This window comes from Bombina bombina, chromosome 6, assembly GCF_027579735.1.
Source record: "Bombina bombina isolate aBomBom1 chromosome 6, aBomBom1.pri, whole genome shotgun sequence".
Lineage (NCBI taxonomy): Eukaryota > Metazoa > Chordata > Amphibia > Anura > Bombinatoridae > Bombina > Bombina bombina.
In genome coordinates, this window is record NC_069504.1 from 856,746,098 (window position 1) to 856,764,738 (window position 18,641).

The 18,641-nt window shown below is 37.9% G+C and overlaps 1 protein-coding gene and 1 long non-coding RNA gene across 2 annotated transcripts in view; one reads left to right on the top strand and one right to left on the bottom strand.

Annotated features, from left to right (window-relative positions):
* The window catches only part of KCNAB3 (potassium voltage-gated channel subfamily A regulatory beta subunit 3), a 157,682-nt gene extending 153,196 nt beyond the window's left edge, over window positions 1–4,486 (top strand). The window contains exons 12-14 of the mRNA XM_053718289.1: window positions 2,760–2,880; window positions 2,971–3,059; window positions 3,198–4,486. Of these exons, the coding sequence (XP_053574264.1) occupies window positions 2,760–2,880; window positions 2,971–3,059; window positions 3,198–3,287 (300 nt within the window). The 3' untranslated portion in view covers window positions 3,288–4,486. The remainder of the gene's footprint in view (window positions 1–2,759; window positions 2,881–2,970; window positions 3,060–3,197) is intronic.
* The window catches only part of LOC128663787 (uncharacterized), a 174,195-nt gene that overhangs the window by 3,524 nt on the left and 152,030 nt on the right, over window positions 1–18,641 (bottom strand). The window lies entirely within an intron of this gene.

The following is an 18,641-nucleotide window of genomic DNA, read 5'->3' on the forward strand; positions in this document are numbered from 1 at the left end:
TATATATATATATATATATATATATATATACATACACACACATCACATAAAAATTGTTAATCTGTTCTTTTATCAAGTAAGTGTGGTATTTTTGTATTGTGGTAAATTGAATTTCTAATTTTAAACACATTTGTTGACCCCTGGATTACATATAATCTACAACATTCCATGTTTTCCTTTGAGAGCAACATCATATTATATTTATATTTCAGAACAAAATAAATGTAACATCTGTGTGTATTTGTACCAAAAATATCAGAGTTCACAAGATGTTTTTCATGTAGTGGAAAAAATACCTACATTTTATGTTTTCTTCCACTGGCTGCACAGGTTGTTGATGAGCCTGCATGCTGCTAGTTTTAATATTGCTATTGTTTACACAAAACTGTGTTTAACTCCAACAAAATGTTAAGCACATAGTCAAAGTCATCTCCAGAAAAGCAATACACTAATGGCTTGTCAATAAACATGCCCTATGAGCCCATCTGGGTCTGCACAGATGTGTATTGCTGTCTCAGAACTGACATTGACTATGTGTTTAACTCTTTTGCAAGAGGCTAACACACTTCTGTGCAAGCACTAGTGCAATATTAAAATGCTCTAGCAAACTGTCACATTTTATGTCCCTTTAAATAGGGTTTTCTTTAGAATATTTTGCATTAAAAGTTTAACATGATTTGTTTTTGTTATACATAATAGAAATTGTATGGCCATTTGAGTTAAGTGAATATTGATTTTTGGTGTAGCTTCCATTACAACAAATATTGCAATTGGTGTGTGTATTTGTGTATCTCCATAAAAGGGAAAATGTAATTTTACATCTAATATTTATTTTTAGTTGTCCTAAATAATAATAAAAAAAGTCCTCATTTTTTTTCCACTTTTTTTTTTTTGGGGGGGGGGGGTAGGGGGGCGCTTCAGGTTTTTGTGCCTACAGGCACCTGAGATGTAAATCCGGCCCTGTATATTCCATATCATGTAAAATGTGATTAGATCTAATCTTAAAGTGATGGTAAAGTTTACATGTTTTACAATCGAGTCTGAAATCTAAGCAATATTTTAGATGGACTTTAATTGATCACTTCTAATGAAGATGCGCTGTAACTTACTTTTTAATCTATCTGTGCCACTCTAATACCCTATGCTCCGGCCAACTACTTCTAAACTCATATTTTTGTGAGCTAACGATTTGAACTGTTCTAGCTATAAAAAAGTGATGTATAGCTAGAGTTCAAACCGTTAGTTCAAAAAAAGTGTGCGGCCAGAGCGTGGGGTATTAGAGTGGCACAGCTAGGTTAAAAAGTAAGTTACAGAGCATCTTCATTAGAAGTAATCAATTAAAGTCCATCTAAAATATTAGTTAGTTTTTGGACCTGATTTTAAAACATGTTAAGTTTACCATCACTTTAATGGTCTTTTATACAAACAAATAGAGAGTGATTATCTTGGTGGTTGCAATTGATACTTTATTGGGTGTGCATAGACCTACTTATTGCAATATCAACATAAACACATTTACCTTAAAAGGAAAAGAAAGTCAAAATTAAACTTTCATAATTCAGATAGAGCGTGCAATTTTAAATAACTTTCCAATTTACTTCTATTATCAAATTTGTTTACTTCTCTTGTTATCCTTTGTTCAAGGAGCAGCAATGCCCTAATGGGACAATATATATATATATATATATATATATATATATATATATATATATATATATATACAGCCACCAATAATCAGGTAGCTCCTAGTAGTGCACCACTGCTCATGAGCCTACCTAGATATGCTCTTCAACAAAGGGTACAAAGAAAATTAAGCAATTGTGATAATAGTCATGTATTTAATTAGCTCACAGTAGTGCATTGCTGCTTCTTCAACAAAGAAAAAATACCACGAGAATTAAGCAAATTTGACAATAGCAATAATCTGGAAAATTGTTTAAAATTGCATTCTCTATATGACTCATGAAAGTGTCATTTTTAATTTACTGTCCATTTAAATGAACAATAAACTCAGGGGAGGAACTAACATTGCAGCAGGTGCAGTGGCTCCAGGGCCCAAGTCCTGTGGGGGCCCATAGCAGTCAGTCTATACATAGGTGTGTGTGCAGAATGTGTCAATCCTAATGCAGAGGAAACTTTTATTAGGGCACTATCTATTTATTGTAAAATATCTACATTATTGCTATCGCTTACTACTAAGTTGCCTTTGGGGGCCCCAACAAAAGTTGCACCAGGGCCATCTGTTGAGTAGGTCCACTACTGAATAAACCTTCTGAGATTGTTTAGCCCCAACATGGGAGGTTAGACAAGAGAAACAGGCTTTTCACCGTAGAATAACCTAGTTACAAGATGTTGGTGCCATCTTCAAAATGTAAAAATACATCTGCATATTATTCTCAAGTTAACATTCGCTGTAGATACATTATTATGTCTAGCAGTGTTTAGTGTCCTTTTAGCCTCCTGAAACAAAACAAAGAGAACACATTTTCTTGCAGGTCTTTCATACGAATGAGATGCATTTTTGAGTGTAATGCCTTTTTCAATCTGGGACTTCAACATCACCTTTGCTATACATATATTAAGTCATTAAAAGTTACAAGGCAGCATTTAAAGAAAGACACCTTTGCTCCAAATTGAATAAATGTTGCTGTATTTGGAGCAGGCACAAATATGTACTAATTATTGAAGGCTATTGGTGAAGAATAATTGGGAGAACAGTTACACTCAATTGTGTAATCACATTAATGTATTTTTTTTAGGGTTACCACTGGTTGAAGGAAAAAGCAGCAAGTGAAGAAGGGAAAAAACAGCACTTAAAGATAAAGGAGCTGCATCCTATTGCTGAACGTCTGAACTGCACAGTGACTCAACTGGCTATTGGTAAGCGAAGATATTGTCATTGATCATCTACCCAGCTTTGTATGCTCTTTTGATGTTCTGATGGCAAACAAAGCATCTTCATTTCCCTAGCATGGTGCCTGAGAAGTGAAGGGGTTAGCTCTGTACTTCTCGGTGTTTCCAACACTGATCAGCTACTGGAGAACCTGGGATCCATTCAGGTGAGCTCAATCTCTTCTCATTGTGCTACTATCACTTGTTTTTGCTGTACATACTCATAACTCTCCTCTGTATCATGAACTCTTTGGATGGATGCATTCAAGCAAGATTCATTAATACTTTCTATTTTCTTCATGTAGGTATTGTCCCAAATGACACCTCAGATAATAGTCGAAATTGACCAGATTCTTGGCAACAAACCCAATATAAAGAAAGATTCCCGAGCATGAGAATCAATCAGGAGCCCTTTGGAACTTCAAGGTGTCCCCCACTCAGGACAGGGGACATACAAAAGCTCGCTAGCCTTGTGCATGGTCCCCCCTCTGGCAGTGCTGAGAGAGTGGGTGGAGAACTTTACCTAGCAATAAGAGAGGAATATCTGCTGCCTGCTTTAATACTATGGAGTTTTCCCAAGCATTAATTCATGTCACCCTGTGGGGGGAGAATAAGACTAAAAGTACTCTGTCACCCTATGGGAAGAGGGACAGATATATAGCTCCCTAGTGTACATGTCACATTGCAGGGAGAGGAACAGGCTAGTGCTGTTCTGTTTAAGTCATCCTATAGGAAAATAACCCACTAATGATGCCCTTCTTACTTTTATCCTGTTGGAGGAGGGAAGCTTTAAGTCCTTTTTTTTTTTGCATGTGTGTGCGTGTGTAAGTAAGGACAGACTCATTGCTCACCCTGTCTGTGTTATTCTGTAAAGAGAAAGGACAGACTTTTACCTCCTTTATATGTTCTTATTGAACCCTTCTACATTACCTTGTAGTGGTCGTGGGAAGAGAATCATAGACTCTTCTGTATTTCTCTCTGTATCACTGTGGGAAGGAGCAACCAACTCATACTTTTTCTCGGACTGATTTGTTTCTACAGGAAAGAACCAGACTCATAATTTGTTCTGTTTGTCACACTGAATGTTTGTGTGTGTGTGTGTATGATAGTAACATTCAAACTCCCTGTCTGGATCAGTTTGTCAAATTGTGGCAGAGGTTAAAGAAAAAACGTTGTCATACTCACAAATACCTTATATCAACCCAACTGTCTAATTGGCATTATATCCAATGGTGTCATCTTGTTCAACATATTATTGATAAAACAGGGACATCTCTTTAACCACGGCTATTGTCACGGCTATATCTGCATGTTCAATTTTAGGAAAAATGGAGCCAGAATCTAATATGTAGGATTATACCGTTACTGCCTGTCTTTGAAAAACCTTTGGGATCCTCTGCTATAAAAAAAATGGCTGATGTACTGCAAGATCATGTTCTCATCTTTTTTTAGGACAGTAGGACTTTTATAAGTATTTTATTGCAAGTTCAATAACAGTCCCACTCTTCTATTGTCTTTATAAAATATGACTTTTATGGGATATTTTTATCCTCCTGTTGTTTGAAATATACAAATTACAGAATTGGTAAAACAAGTTTATACGCATGAGTGGGTTACTTTTTCGAATGCAATAGACAATTTCTGTTTCTGTTATTAATGCTCTTTTATTTCACTATGCACGCCAAATTTCCCAGATTGCCAAAGACTTTCCCAGAAATTAGCTTTTTTTCCAGTAGAGATTTGATTGGAGTCCAGGATAACTGAGCCAAAAGTTCATGAGATAAATGAAACTAGAAAATAACTAAATCCAGTCTATGACTCATGCACCAAATACTTCTATTGCTCTTTGATTACATAATTCACTCAGTCATGCAATGGAACTCATTCCAAAATGCTTAGATAATTCTACAAAACACCACAATGACTTACTTTGGAACATACATACTGTCGGTGAGCTTTCTTCCAGTGTAGTTGAAAAATGGTTAACCCATGTAAAGTTTTCAAACTATAAAAGTAAACACTGACTGAATGTTCCTACTCGACTATATAAAAAATGACTGAAAAATGTATCTAAAATAATATTTTTTTACATATATTTACACTTACTCTAGCTGGTGATGGTGTAGGGCAGTGTTTCTCAACTCCAGTCACCAAGTACCCTAACAGGTCAGATTTTCACAATATCTGAACAGGTTAAATAATCAGCTAATTAGTAACTATGGTTATTAACCTGCTCTCCTCCATCAGCTGATTATTTCACATGTGGTCTAATTAAGATATCTGGCCTGTTATGGGTACATCATGACTGAAGTTGAGAAACACTGGTATAAAGCAACTATTAAACATGACAAGCAAGATTACAAGTCTCGTGGAAAATCAGATGCAAAAACTCTGCGCGCGTTATGGCTTTTTTGCATTTTTTGGTTGCGCAGGTATTACAAGTTGAAAAATAAGTTAAATTAATTCAAACCGCAAAATTGTGTGCACGTTCACGTATTCCCCATAGAAGTCAATGGAGAAGACAAATAGAACCCCCCCCCCCACAAAAACCCTAATCTTTTGTGCAAAGCCCATGACGTATTCTCCTTGAAAAGTGTTCATGAAAATGCGAATATTTCATATTACGAAAATGTTTTCTTAACGGAATATGTTCTATTTATTTTTACATAAATATTTCTCCATATATTTGATGATATTGGACTGATATATCTATTGCGAGATATGTACAGTATATGAATATATGTATATATATGTCTATATACCTTGAAAGCTATATGCGAATATCGCATTGAAAATACCTCTGAGATATTGTTTAATATGCATAAGATTACGAGTTTTGCGGTAAGAGCTGCTCGGTGCTAACTTGCAAGTTATTTCCACCGCTCACCTCCCTATAGCGCTGCTATTACAGGTTTTTATAAACCCGGCGTTATCAGGCAATAAGTGAGCGTTGAGCAAAATTGAGCTCCATACCGCACTCCAATACCAGCGCTGCTTTGAGCTGGTTTTACATGCTCGTGCACATCAATGGGGAGAGCCGGCTGAAAAAAATCCTAACACCTGAAATAAAGCAGCGTAAAGCTCCGTAACACAGTCCCATTGATTCCTATGGGGAAAGAAAAGTTATGTTTACACCTCGCACCCAAACATAAACCCTGAGTCTAAACACCCCTAATCTGCAGCCCCCAACATCGCCGACACCTACATTACACTTATTAACCCCTAATCTGCCGCCCCCGACATCGCCGCCACCTACCTACACTTATTAACCCCTAATCTGCCACCCCCGACATCACCGCCACCTACATTACACTTATTAACCCCTAATCTGCCGCCCCTAACATCGCCGCCACCTACCTACACTTATTAACCCCTAATCTGCCGCCCCTAACATCGCCGCCACCTACCTACACTTATTAACCCCTAATCTTCCGCCCACAACGTCGCCGCCACTATACTAAAGTTATTAATCCCTAACCCTAAGTCTAACCCTAACACCCACTAACATTAATGTAATTAAAATAATTCTAAATAAAACCTACTATTAATAACTAAATAATTCCTATTTAAAACTAAATACTTACCTGTAAAATAAGCCCTAAGATAGCTACACTATAACTAATAGTTACATTGTATCTATCTTAGGTTTTATTTTTATTTCACAGCTAAGTTTGTATTTATTTTAACTAGGTAGACTAGTTAGTAAATAGTTATTAACTATTTACTAGCTACCTAGTTAAAATAAATACAAAGTTACCTGTAAAATAAAACCTAACCTGAGTTACACTAACAGCTAACCTTACACTACAATTAAATCAATTACATTTATAAAAAAGAAATTATCAAATATTTAAACTAATTACACCTAATCTAATAGCCCTATCAAAATAAAAAAGCCCCCCCAAAATAAAAATAAACCCTAGCCTAAACTAAACTGCCAATAGCCCTTAAAAATGCCTTTTGCGGGGCATTGCCCCAAAGAAATCAGCTCTTTTACCTGTAAAAAAAAAAATACAAACACCCCCCAACAGTAAAACCCACCACCAACACAATCAAACCCCCCAAACAAAAACCTACCTAAAAAACCTAAGCTCCCCATTGCCCTTTAAAGGGCATTTAGCTCTTTTTCCGCCCAAACCCTAAGCTAAAAATAAAACCCACCAATAAACCCTTAAAAAAACCTAACACTAACCCCCGAAGATCCACTTACAGTTTTTTAAGACCCGACATCCATCCTCAGCGAAGCAGCAGAAGTCCTCATCCAAGCGGGCCGAAGTCTTCATCCAAGCCGGCAATCTTCAAGACATCCTGTGCGGAGCATCCTCTTCTTGCGACGGCTCTTCTCGAATGAAGGTTCCTTTAAGTGACGTCATCCAAGATGGCGTCCCATGAATTCCGATTTGCTGGCTCAATCCTATTGGCTGATTGGATCAGCCAATAGGATTTTTTCACCTTTAATTCCGATTGGCTGATAGAATTCTATCAGCCAATCGGAATTCAAGGGACGCCATCTTGAATGACGTCACTTAAAGGAACCTTCATTCGAGAAGAGCCGTCGGAAGAAGAGGATGATCCGCGCCGGATGTCTTGAAGATGGAGCCGCTCTGCGTCGGATGGATGAAGATAGAAGATGCCGTCTGGATGAAGACTTCTGCCGGCTTGGATGAAGACTTCGGCCCGCTTGGATGAGGACTTCTGCCGGCTTCGCTGAGGACTTCTGCCGTTTCGTTGAGGATGGATGTCGGGTCTTCAAAAACTGGAAGTGGATCTTCGGGGGTTAGTGTTAGGTTTTTTAAGGGATGGATGTCGGGTCTTCAAAAACTGTAAGTGGATCTTCGGGGTTAGTGTTAGGTTTTTTAATGGTTTATTGGGTGGGTTTTATTTTTAGCTTAGGGTTTGGGCGGAAAAAGAGCTAAATGCCCTTTTAAGAGCAATACCCATCCAAATGCCCTTTTCAGGGAAATGGGGAGCTTAGGTTTTTTAGGTAGGTTTTTATTTGGTGGGGTTGGTTGTGTGGGTGGTGGGTTTTACTGTTGGGGGATTGTTTGTATTTTTTTTTACAGGTAAAAGAGCTGATTTCTTTGGGGCAATGCCCCGCAAAAGGCCCTTTTAAGGGCCAGTGGTAGTTTATTGTAGGCTAGGGTTTTTTTTTTCATTTTTGGCGGGGCTTTTTTATTTTGATAGGGCTATTAGATTAGGTGTACTTAGTTTAAATATTTGATAATTTGTTTTTTATTTTGTGTAATTTAGTGTTTGTTTATTTTTGTAATTTAGTTAATTGTATTTAATTAATGTAATTTATTTAATTGTAGTGTAAGGTTAGGTGTTAGTGTAACTCAGGTTAGGTTTTATTTTACAGGTAACTTTGTATTTATTTTAACTAGGTAGTTAGTAAATAGTTAATAACTATTTACAAACTAGCCTACCTAGTTAAAATAAATACAAACTTACCTGTGAAATAAAAATAAAACCTAAGATAGATACAATGTAACTATTAGTTATATTGTAGCTAGCTTAGGGTTTATTTTACAAATATTTAGTTTTAAATAGGAATTATTTAGTTATTAATAGTAGGTTTTATTTAGATTTATTTTAATTACATTAAAGTTAGGGGGTGTTAGGGTTAGACTTAGGTTTAGGGGTTAATAACTTTAGTATATTGGCGGCGATTTTGGGGGCAGCAGATTAGATGTTAATAACAGTAATGTAGGTTGTGGCGATGTTAGGGACAGCAGATTAGGGGTTAATATTTAACTAGTGTTTGCGATGTGCTTTGTGTTTGCAAGTACGGCGGTTTAGGGGTTAATATGTTTATTTTAGTGGCGCGATGTCCGGAGCGGCAGATTAGGGGTTAATAATTTTATTTTATTATTTGCGATGCGGGAAGGCCTCGTTTTAGGGATTAATAGGTAGTTTATGGGTGTTAGTGTACTTTTTAGCACTTTAGTTATGAGTTTTATGTTACGGCGTTGTAGTATAAAACTCATAACTACTGACTTTCAGGTGGCGGTACGAATCTTGACGGTATAGGCTGTACCATTCACTTTTTGGCCGGACAGGCAAACTCGTAATACCGGCGCTGTGGAAGTCCCATTGAAAAAGGACTTTTGGAAAGCTGCGGTAGTTACGTTGCGTTACGGCCAAAAAAGTTTGCGGTAGTGAAAAAGAGCCTTAACGCTGCTTTTTCACTCATACCGCAAAACTCGTAATCTAGCCATAAGGCTTTTTTTTTTTCTAACACCCGAGATCGCATATCTTTGATCCCTTATAACTTTTATGTGCAATATTTTTTTGAAATCATTTTATTAGACAGTGTTAATATGAGTATAACTGTACTTTGTAATGTATTTTTGAAGTGTTTTGTGAAACTTTTTTTGTTGCGTAAAACTGTTAACTACAGCTCTTCGAGCACAGAAAGGATTGTTGCGTAAAAAGGTGAATGCTTGCAGGCAATCGCGATTTTTCAAGACATGAAAATTGTTTGCGAAAAGACCACATTGTGCGTGGAAAAATCATAACGCGCTACTTGTAATCTTGCTGGACATTAGTTGGGAAGCATTTTCTGCTAATTAAATAACACGTTGGTATTTTTACAGTGACAGTGGGCATGTCAATATTAACATAAAAACATTTGCATCAACCTATCATCATTCACTACCCTTCGATTATGGTAATATGTAAAACAAATTATTCTAAAATTCTTCACTTATAATGAACTTAGATTAAAGTTTAATGGTCACAACTATATTCTGTATAGTATTTGTAAAGGTTACAAGAGATCATTCAGAAACGGATGAAGTTGCTCCATCATCAGTCTTTAACGAATGCATTGCTTTATCCTCCAGGAAATTAAAATATTTACTTTACATGCTATGTACATGGCTTGGAACTTCCATGAGCCTCAACCTTCCTTAAAAGTATAAAAAAAATGTTTTTTTTTATTATTTCTTACCTAAAACTATGGTTTTATTGCTGCAAATAGTTAAATTTAGCTGTGGACTGTCACTGTACTACTGTCAAGCCATTTTTTTCTTAATATTCTTTAAAGAACTACGTGATACACCTACAATTTCAGCAATCTGGTACTGCAACATGGTTTTTTGCATTCAACAGGTCCACAATTTTACTGACTTTCTAATGACAAATCACTTTGCATACCCATCTGTAAAAACATATACATTTATTCATTTACCAAATATTTTAGTAATATTACATCAAATTACAGGTAAATATGTATTGCAGATGTTGCCAATATAACATGGAATAAGAAATGGTTAAAAAACTAAAAAATCAATCAACAATATTAAAGGGACAGTCAACAGCAGAATCCCTTTATTACTCATTCCCCAGTTTTGCATAACCAACACAGTTATAATAATACACGTTTTACTTCTGTAATTACCTTGTATCTAAGCCTCTGCAAACTTCCCCCTTATTTCAGTTCTTTTGACAGACTTGCATTTTAGCCAATCGGTGATCACTCCTAGGTAACTTCATGTGTGTGAGCTCAATGTTATCTATATTAAACACATGAACTAACACCCTCTAGTGGTGAAAAACCATCAACATGTATTAAGATTAGAGGCGGGCTTCAAGGTCTAAGAAATTAGCATATGAACCTCCTATCTTTAGCTTTCAACTAAGAATACCATTGAACAAAGCAAAATTGGTGATAAAAGTAAATTGGAAAGTTGTTTAAAATGACATGCCCTATTTGAATCATGAAAGGTTTTTTGAACTTGACTGTCCTTTTAAGAATAAATATGAAGTGAGTCTAATCATTTGGCAAGGTACTGTACATCTTTAATGTTTTTGAATTCACAATATCACGTGATAACACTAAACACATGGAGGAGAGTGGAGAGGAAGAGAATGGGGAGAGTGGAAGAGATTGGAGAGAGAGATAGAGGAAGAGAGTGGAGAGGAAAAGAATGGGGAGAGAGGAAAAGATTGGAGAGAGAGAGGAAGAGAGAGAGAGAGAGAGAGAGGAAGAGAGTGGAGAGGAAGAGAATGGGGAAAGAGGAAAAGATTGGAGAGAGAGAGGAAGAGAGTGGAGAGAGGGAGAGAAAGAGAGTAGAAAGGGAGGAAGAGAATGAAGAGAGGATGATAGTGGGTCAAGAGAGAAAGAAAGAAAGAGGGAAAACAGCGGGTAAAGAAGGATACATTTTATAAGTCATTTTCCTTGGATTAAAAAAGTCCTAGAAAGTGACTTAAGTAGAAAAATAGCTGGAGATTAAAAATATTTATGTTTATGGTGTATAAAATGTCCAGACCAGTGAGCACACATAGGGGCACATATCTGTATGGCTCGCCGGAAACAGATGTTATGAAGCAGCGGTCTAAAGACCGTTGCTCCATAACTTTTCCATCTGCTCTGAGGTCGCAGACAGAAATCAACCCGATCGAATACGAACAGGTTGATTGACACCCCCTGCGAATCAATTTCGATGAATTAGTGCCCTGGTTTTTAATAATCCTATTAAAAACAAGGGCACTTTAATTAATAAAAATTGACATTTCACTCGTTTTCTTCAAAATCTTACCTTTTTTTTTTATATATATTCGTCTTTATTGGGTTATATGAATGATTAACATTACATAGAGGAAAAAGAAGCATACATTTCTTAATCTTGTAAAACATAATAAATTTTTTACATCAACTGATCATGATACAGTTGGTAATCCTTTGAGCTAAGTACAATCATAACATAAACTTACTGATATATCAACAACCAATAAGACCTTTAGAAATACATAAAGGTATAAATAAACAAATAACCGAACTAACTAACTAAATTACCGAATCTCTGGTATATTTATGGTTCAATACACATTAGGATCTGAACAAAAAAGGGAAGTTTACGTCTTGTTACCCACTCACCGAGGTTCTCTTAAGTCTGACATTCTCTGCGCCTTACCAAGTCGTGTGAGGGTATGGAGGGGGAGGAAGGGTGGCGAAGGTGAGATTAGGTATTTGTTGGTCTTAGGTACACCAGTTTTCTATTCACGTCACACTAGAGTCCTGGGAGGCTGTCTTAGTGTTGAGAGGTAATTTGTGTTGCAAATCATCCCAAATAAATTTAAGATCAAGGAAAAATGCCATATTATTAGTTTTAAAATATCCATATTCCTCCATCCGCAAAGTGTCGTTCATTTGGTTTAGCCATGTCTTAAATGTAGGTTTGTCTTGGGACTTCCAACCCCTGGCAAGTAATAGTCTGGCTGTATTTAATGTCAATTGAACTACTCTGCGTCTCAGTTTGCATTTGCATGAGTGAAGAAGGTTTAACAGTGCGGTTTCAGGTTTTAATACATATGTGTCCTCTAGGTTTAATATTATTTTAATGTTATTCTGGATCATCTCCCAGTATGGTTGTATTCTAGGGCATTCCCACCAGATATGCATGAGGGTTCCTTTCATCCCGCATCCCCTCCAGCAAAGGTCTGATGAAGAGGGAAAGATACTTTTTAGTCTGGAGGGGGTGAGGTACCACCTGGTTAATATTTTGAAATTAGTTTCCAAGAACCTTGTGGAAAAGGAAGATCTTTTAATGCTATAAAAAATGTTCCTCCATTCTTTGTCTGTTAATATTTTACCTAGGTCTCTATGCCATCTTTCCGTGTATTCAGGAAGTCTGTTCTTTGGGGTCTTAATTAAAAGTTTCTTGGCCAGTGATAATGTGTGTTGGGCTGGATGGTTTATCAAGCATATCTGTTCGAATGTAGTTAAGTTCCTAAGTAGTGATTCTTTCTGAGGGTGTGTGGATATAAAGTGATGTATCTGGTTGTATTTCAACCCATTTGTAAATACCCCTCCTAGTATGTCTGTTAGTTCTTGTCTTTGTTTGAGCTTGCCATCCTTAGTTAGCGTGCATAGTGGGACTGTAAATCCCATTTCCCATGTGTTAGAGTTTTGCTTATCAAATGTAATGCCCCCCGTCAATTCAGCATTAGGGGATATGGGAGACATGGGGGACCCTAATGAGGAAATATCTGGGTGCTTTTTGGTTATGGAGTCCCATATATCAAAGACATGTGCTAGTAAAGGGTAGGATTTTAGCCAAGGTGGTCTGTTCTGCCTAGCTAGCCAGCAAAGTGCTCCAGGATGTGGTGTATGTAGTATGTGCGAGTCCATTGGAACCCAGGCCTTTCTTTCTTTGTTCCTATGCCAATCTATTACTCTCTGGAGACTAACTGCTTGATAATAGGTCTCAATTTGAGGTAGGCCCAGTCCTCCCTCTCCAACTCTTCTATACATTGTCATTTTTTTAATTCTAGGTTTTATTTTCCCCCACACAAATTGGTCTAGAACTTTCTGTGTTTGTGTCAAAAAGCTTTGCGGTAGGGCCATGGGTACTGCTTGGAAGGCATACAAAATTCTAGGGAGGACATTCATTTTAAGGATCTGTATCCTTCCCCACCATGAAAATGGGCGGTCTTTCCATGTCTGTAGGTCTTGTGATATTGTGTTTATGAGGTTTGTAAAATTAAGTTGGAGAAGGTGTTTTGGGTGTGGTGTTAAATATATTCCTAGATACTTAATGGCCTTAGGCTGGTGTCTCAGTGTACAGTTTTCTAAGAGGGATTTAAATTTAGTTTTTGATAAAGAGACATTTAATATTTCTGACTTTTGCTCATTAATTAAGAAGTTGGAAAAGTCTCCAAATTCCTTAAGTTCTTGCATTACTGCTGTGATTGAGGACTCTGGTGATGATAGGGTGAAGAGGACATCATCAGCATGCATAGAAAGTTTAAAATCCAAGGGGCCTAGTTTTATCCCGGTGATGTTTGGGTTTTTCCTAATTCTTTGTGCCAGTACCTCCATGCTAATAATGAAAAGGATTGGCGAGAGAGGGCAACCCTGTCTCGTTCCATTGCCTATGGTGAATGGTTTTGAGACCAAACCGTTGACTCTGATTTTTGCTGTGGGGGAACAATAAAGACACCTTATTCTTTGGATCATTTTCTCACCCAGCCCTATCTTTTTTAATGTGGCGAATAGAAACTCCCAATCCAGACGGTCAAACGCCTTTTCGGCATCCGTTGATATTATCACCATTTCCGTGTTGGTTGCTTTAGCATGTTCAATTAGTTGTAGGGCTCTAATGGTGTTATCCCTTGCCTCCCTACCGGGGACAAAACCTGATTGGTCTGTGTGAATAATTTGGGGGAGAATTTTATTTAATCGGTCTGCTAAGATCTTTGTGTAGATCTTGAGGTCAGTGTTTAACAAGGATATGGGCCTGTAGTTGCTGACCACTTTTGGGGATTTGCCTGGTTTGGGTATTACCGTTATATGGGCTTCAAAAAATTCTTTGGGGAGGTGGCCGGACTCGTCTATTTGATTAAAAAGAGCTAATAGTTGTGGGGCTATCTGTTCTTTGTATTGTTTATAGTATTTATTGGAAAATCCATCAGGACCAGGGCTTTTATTCATTGGTAGATTATCTATGGCCTCTTCTACTTCTTTTAGGTTAAACTGTGTTTCTAAGGCATCTCTATCGCTTGTCTGTATTTGGTTTAGGTCGGATTCCTGAAGGTATTTATCTAATGAGTTTGTTTGGAAAGAGGTGTGATGAACAGGGAGGTTGTATAGGCCAGTGTTTTTCAACCAGTGTGCCGTGGCACACTAGTGTGCCGTGAGAGACCCTCAGGTGTGCCACGGCAGACTGACAACAGTGTGACATATTTTTTAAACTTTGCTTGTTTTTTACTCCCAGTGCAGGGGTAGTTTGTAGGAGGCATGGCATAACAGCACAATACATACAGTATGTGTGTGTTTGTGTGTATGTGTATATATATATGCTGTATTAGGCTACAATGTGTGATTTTTTTTAAATTTTGGGATGGTGGTGTGCCACAGGATTTTTTAATGTAAAAAAGTGTGCCACGGCAAATAAAAGGTTAAAAATCACTGGTATAGGCCTCCATAATATTCCTGAAAGGTTTGTGCAATAATATTAGAGTCGTGTATCTCCTCCCCCCTTCTATTTGTTAAGTTGAAGATATAGCTTTGAAGGGATTTGCGTTTTAATGCCCTTGCTAGCAATGATCCTGCCTTATTCCCCCCCTGATAATAGAGTTTTTTAAGATACAGAGCCTTTCTACATGCTTCTTTATGTAAGTGATTCCTTATTTGTTCTCTCGACTCTTGTAGTATTTGTAATAGTTCTTTATTTTGGGGGTTGCTTTTATGAGCTAATTCATCTGTCTGGAGTTTTTTTAGTAATTGTGTATATGTGAAGTTAGTCTTGCGTTTGTGGGTAGCTTTGTCTTTCATGAAGTGGCCTCTCATGACTGCTTTATGCGCTAACCAGACCGAAGAGGTTTCCCTAGAAGTATTTAAATTAGTCTGAAAGTATTCTGTTATCGTTTGGAGTGTCTGTGCAGCTGTGATAGGGTCGTGTAGTCTGGCCTCATCTAGTCTCCACAGGAAAGGTAATGTGGGTGCTGATGGCCATTCTAAGGTTATTGTAACTGAAGCGTGGTCTGACCAGGTTATTGGTTGCATATTAGAGTCTCGTAGCAAGGTAAGGTTTTTATGTTCCAGAAACCAATAATCTATTCTAGAATAGGATTTCGCTGGGTTTGAGTAGAATGAGTAGTTACGTGTGGTCGGGTGAACGAAACGCCATGCGTCAGTCAACGTAAGTTTTCTTAGTGTGTTGTTAATGGAGTGTCTCGTACCCGCTGCTACTGAACTAATACCCTGGGAACAATCCAGCGTCGGGAGCAGAGCCATATTTAGGTCTCCTCCCAAGATCAGAATCCCTTTCTGTACTTCTAGTATTTTGTTTCCTATATTTTTAATAAATCGGGCTTGTCCTTTGTTAGGGGAATATATATTGGCCAGTGTGACTGGTCTATTATACAACAAACCTACCAAAATAATAAATCTGCCTTCTTTATCTACGTGTTTGTCTGTCAATTGAAAGGGAGTATTTTTATCAAACAGTATTCCTACCCCATTAGTCTTTTTGTTGTGAGAGTGGAGAAAGGATATTGGATATTCTCGTGATTTAAAACTGGGTTCTTTGCCTAGCAGGAAGTGGGTCTCTTGTATAAACACTATGTTCGCCCTCTCCCTTTTAAACCAATTGAGCGCTATAGCGCGCTTTGTTGGTGAATTTAGTCCCTTGCAGTTCTGTGATATTAATAAAATCTCCCTGTGTTCAGAGCCCATTCCTCATAAAGTGTGTGTGATCGCTTACCCTCAGCACAGAGTGGGAGTTGAATTCGCCCTTCTCGGGCACCTCAGTAAACACGTGGTCTTTCCTTACTCTATTGGTCTCACCTTCGCCAGGCATTGGGTGGTTTAAAGTCTGGTCAGTGGATGTAACAGTCTTTGTATAGCAGACCCTTGTGTATTGATAGATAGAAAGAAACATTATAAATTCGGTTAAAAATACAAAAAACATTTCAACAGTTAAACTAAAACAATTAAACCAGGGATTATGAATCCCATAACTAGACTCTGTCCCGTGGGAGGGAGTCATCGGGGTGGTAAGTCAACCGTAAGGGTTGAATGACACCTAAAAGGCAACACCTCCTATAATAATGAATGTCATAACTTTCTAACCTGATAAGATCGATAAAGAGCATTAAAAGGAGGAAACAAGTGAGAAGAGAAAAAAACAAACAAAAAGAACAGCATACATGGAAAATATATATCACAACTTTTCGTTTTTATACTGTGAAGTAAACAATTTTAGCACTCTGCTATAGGAAGTCTATGTCCTGTGCATTAGGAAGCACAGAATGTCCTCTATTCCAAAAGTCTGAGTTACCAAACCAGACCTTCAACCAGTTTCTAGATCCTCATCTGGTGCAGATTGAGCTGTTGATGATTCTTTTAATCTCTTCTTAGTTACTTTCGTCCAGTGAGCTCTTTGGGGCTGTGGTTGTGAAGTGTCTCTTTTTCGGGGAATAGTTTTAGTCGGCTCTTGCAAGGAAGGCGAGGGGGGAGGTATATCCAAGGCTTTACAGAAATGTTCCAAGTCCTCTAAGGATCTGTATGTAATGATTTTGTTGTTTTTCATGACTTTGATACTGAATGGGAACCCCCATCTGTAGTTCAGTCCTTGATCTTTCAAGTGTGTTGTAAGGAATCTCGCCTCTTTACGATTTTGGAGTGTAATAGGACTGAGGTCTGCATAGAATTGTAGAGAGCACCCCTCGATTTGGAAAGATTGTTGTTTTCTGGTAGCATTCATAACGAGCTCTTTATCTGTGAATTTATGAAAACGAAGGATTACATCTCTTGGTGGTTCTCCTTCTCGAGGAGGTGGCCTCAAAGCTCTGTGTGCTCTATCTAGGGGCATGTCATCCATTTGTTGATCTTTGATTAGGTGTTTGAAAGTTTTTTGCAGAAAACCCTGAAGGATTTTTGGGGATATTCTCTCAGGGATGCCCCTGATACGCAAGTTTTGCCTTCTCCCCCTGTTATCCAGATCTTCTAATTTTGATTGACGAAACTCTATCTGGGATTCTTGCGTGTCTATTTTCCTCGTTAGGAGGTCTAGTGTGTTAGTGCACTCTTCATCTTGTTCCTCTAGATAAGCCACTCTCCCTCCCAGATCTGCAACTTCTTTCTTTATCCCAGAGAGACCATCTTTTAGGATCTGATTGACTTGTTGAAAGAAATTAGTGAGGTCCGTTCTTGTCGGGAGATCTTTCAGGTCTGCCCTAGTTATAGGGGAATCTTTATCCTGAGAGGGGGAAGATGTCACATCTTCTGGTGATATTTGTGGTTCGTCACCATCTGCTGGCGGTGTGGATTGTAATTTCTGAAAAAAAGAGTTCATCTTTGTGTTTGATATGTTGGGAGTTTTGGGTCCTTTATCTGTCCTGTTGATTCTTCTTGTTGTCATTTTAAGAGCTTCAAATGTAGGTTAGGTGTGTTAAACTGTAGTGTCACTGTGCTGCTCCCAGTGGCTTTAAACAATTTATACTTGGTTTGTGTTTATTATTTTATTTCAAGAGGGGTCTTTCAGATGTCTCTGAATCTATTCACTTTATTTATGAATGATCTTGTTTATAGCAAAAAAAAAGATATCAATCTCTTTATGGCTCTGTCTTTTCACACGTGTGTCAGTTCGTATATATTAAATTGTATTGGGGTCTCTTCGTGTGAATTGCTTTTAGTGCTTAATGTCTATGACAATATTGATCTCAGCCAGATTTCTATGGTTCTTTATGACCCTTCTGATATTATAATTTCAGCAAACAGTTCTCATCAGGTCTTCCCTGCTCTGTTGGTTTGTTAACTTTAGTACCTAAGGTAGGTGTCGTTTTTCTCCTCAGCAAGATCTGTTCTGTTAGGGGTTAGCTTGATAAGACAAGCTTAGTTTAATCTTTAATTTCTTCCGGTTTCGGCTGTGTTAAGTTATACCTCTTGATTCTGTGAAACTATGTTCAGAGCAGTGATTTATAAAGGCAAAACGAAATTTCTGCTTTCAGGCCCTGCAGTAACCTGGCACATCGAGAGCTTATGGGGTTTCCCAGTCTTGATTGCAGGGGCGCTAATCCGTTGGGGTGAATCTAGCTCTATTTGGTATATTGTAGGGGTTACTTCCCCTCTCACTCACCCATCCGTTGCTCACAGTCTCCTGTTTTGTCCTCTGTTGCCGTTTCTGGGCCTCTACTACACTGCTGGGCTTCTCTGCGTGGTGATAGCTGTTTGGGGTTTCCAGTCAGTGCAGCAGGGGCGCGCTTTTTAACACGGTGTTTAGTTGGCTTTAAGTGTTATT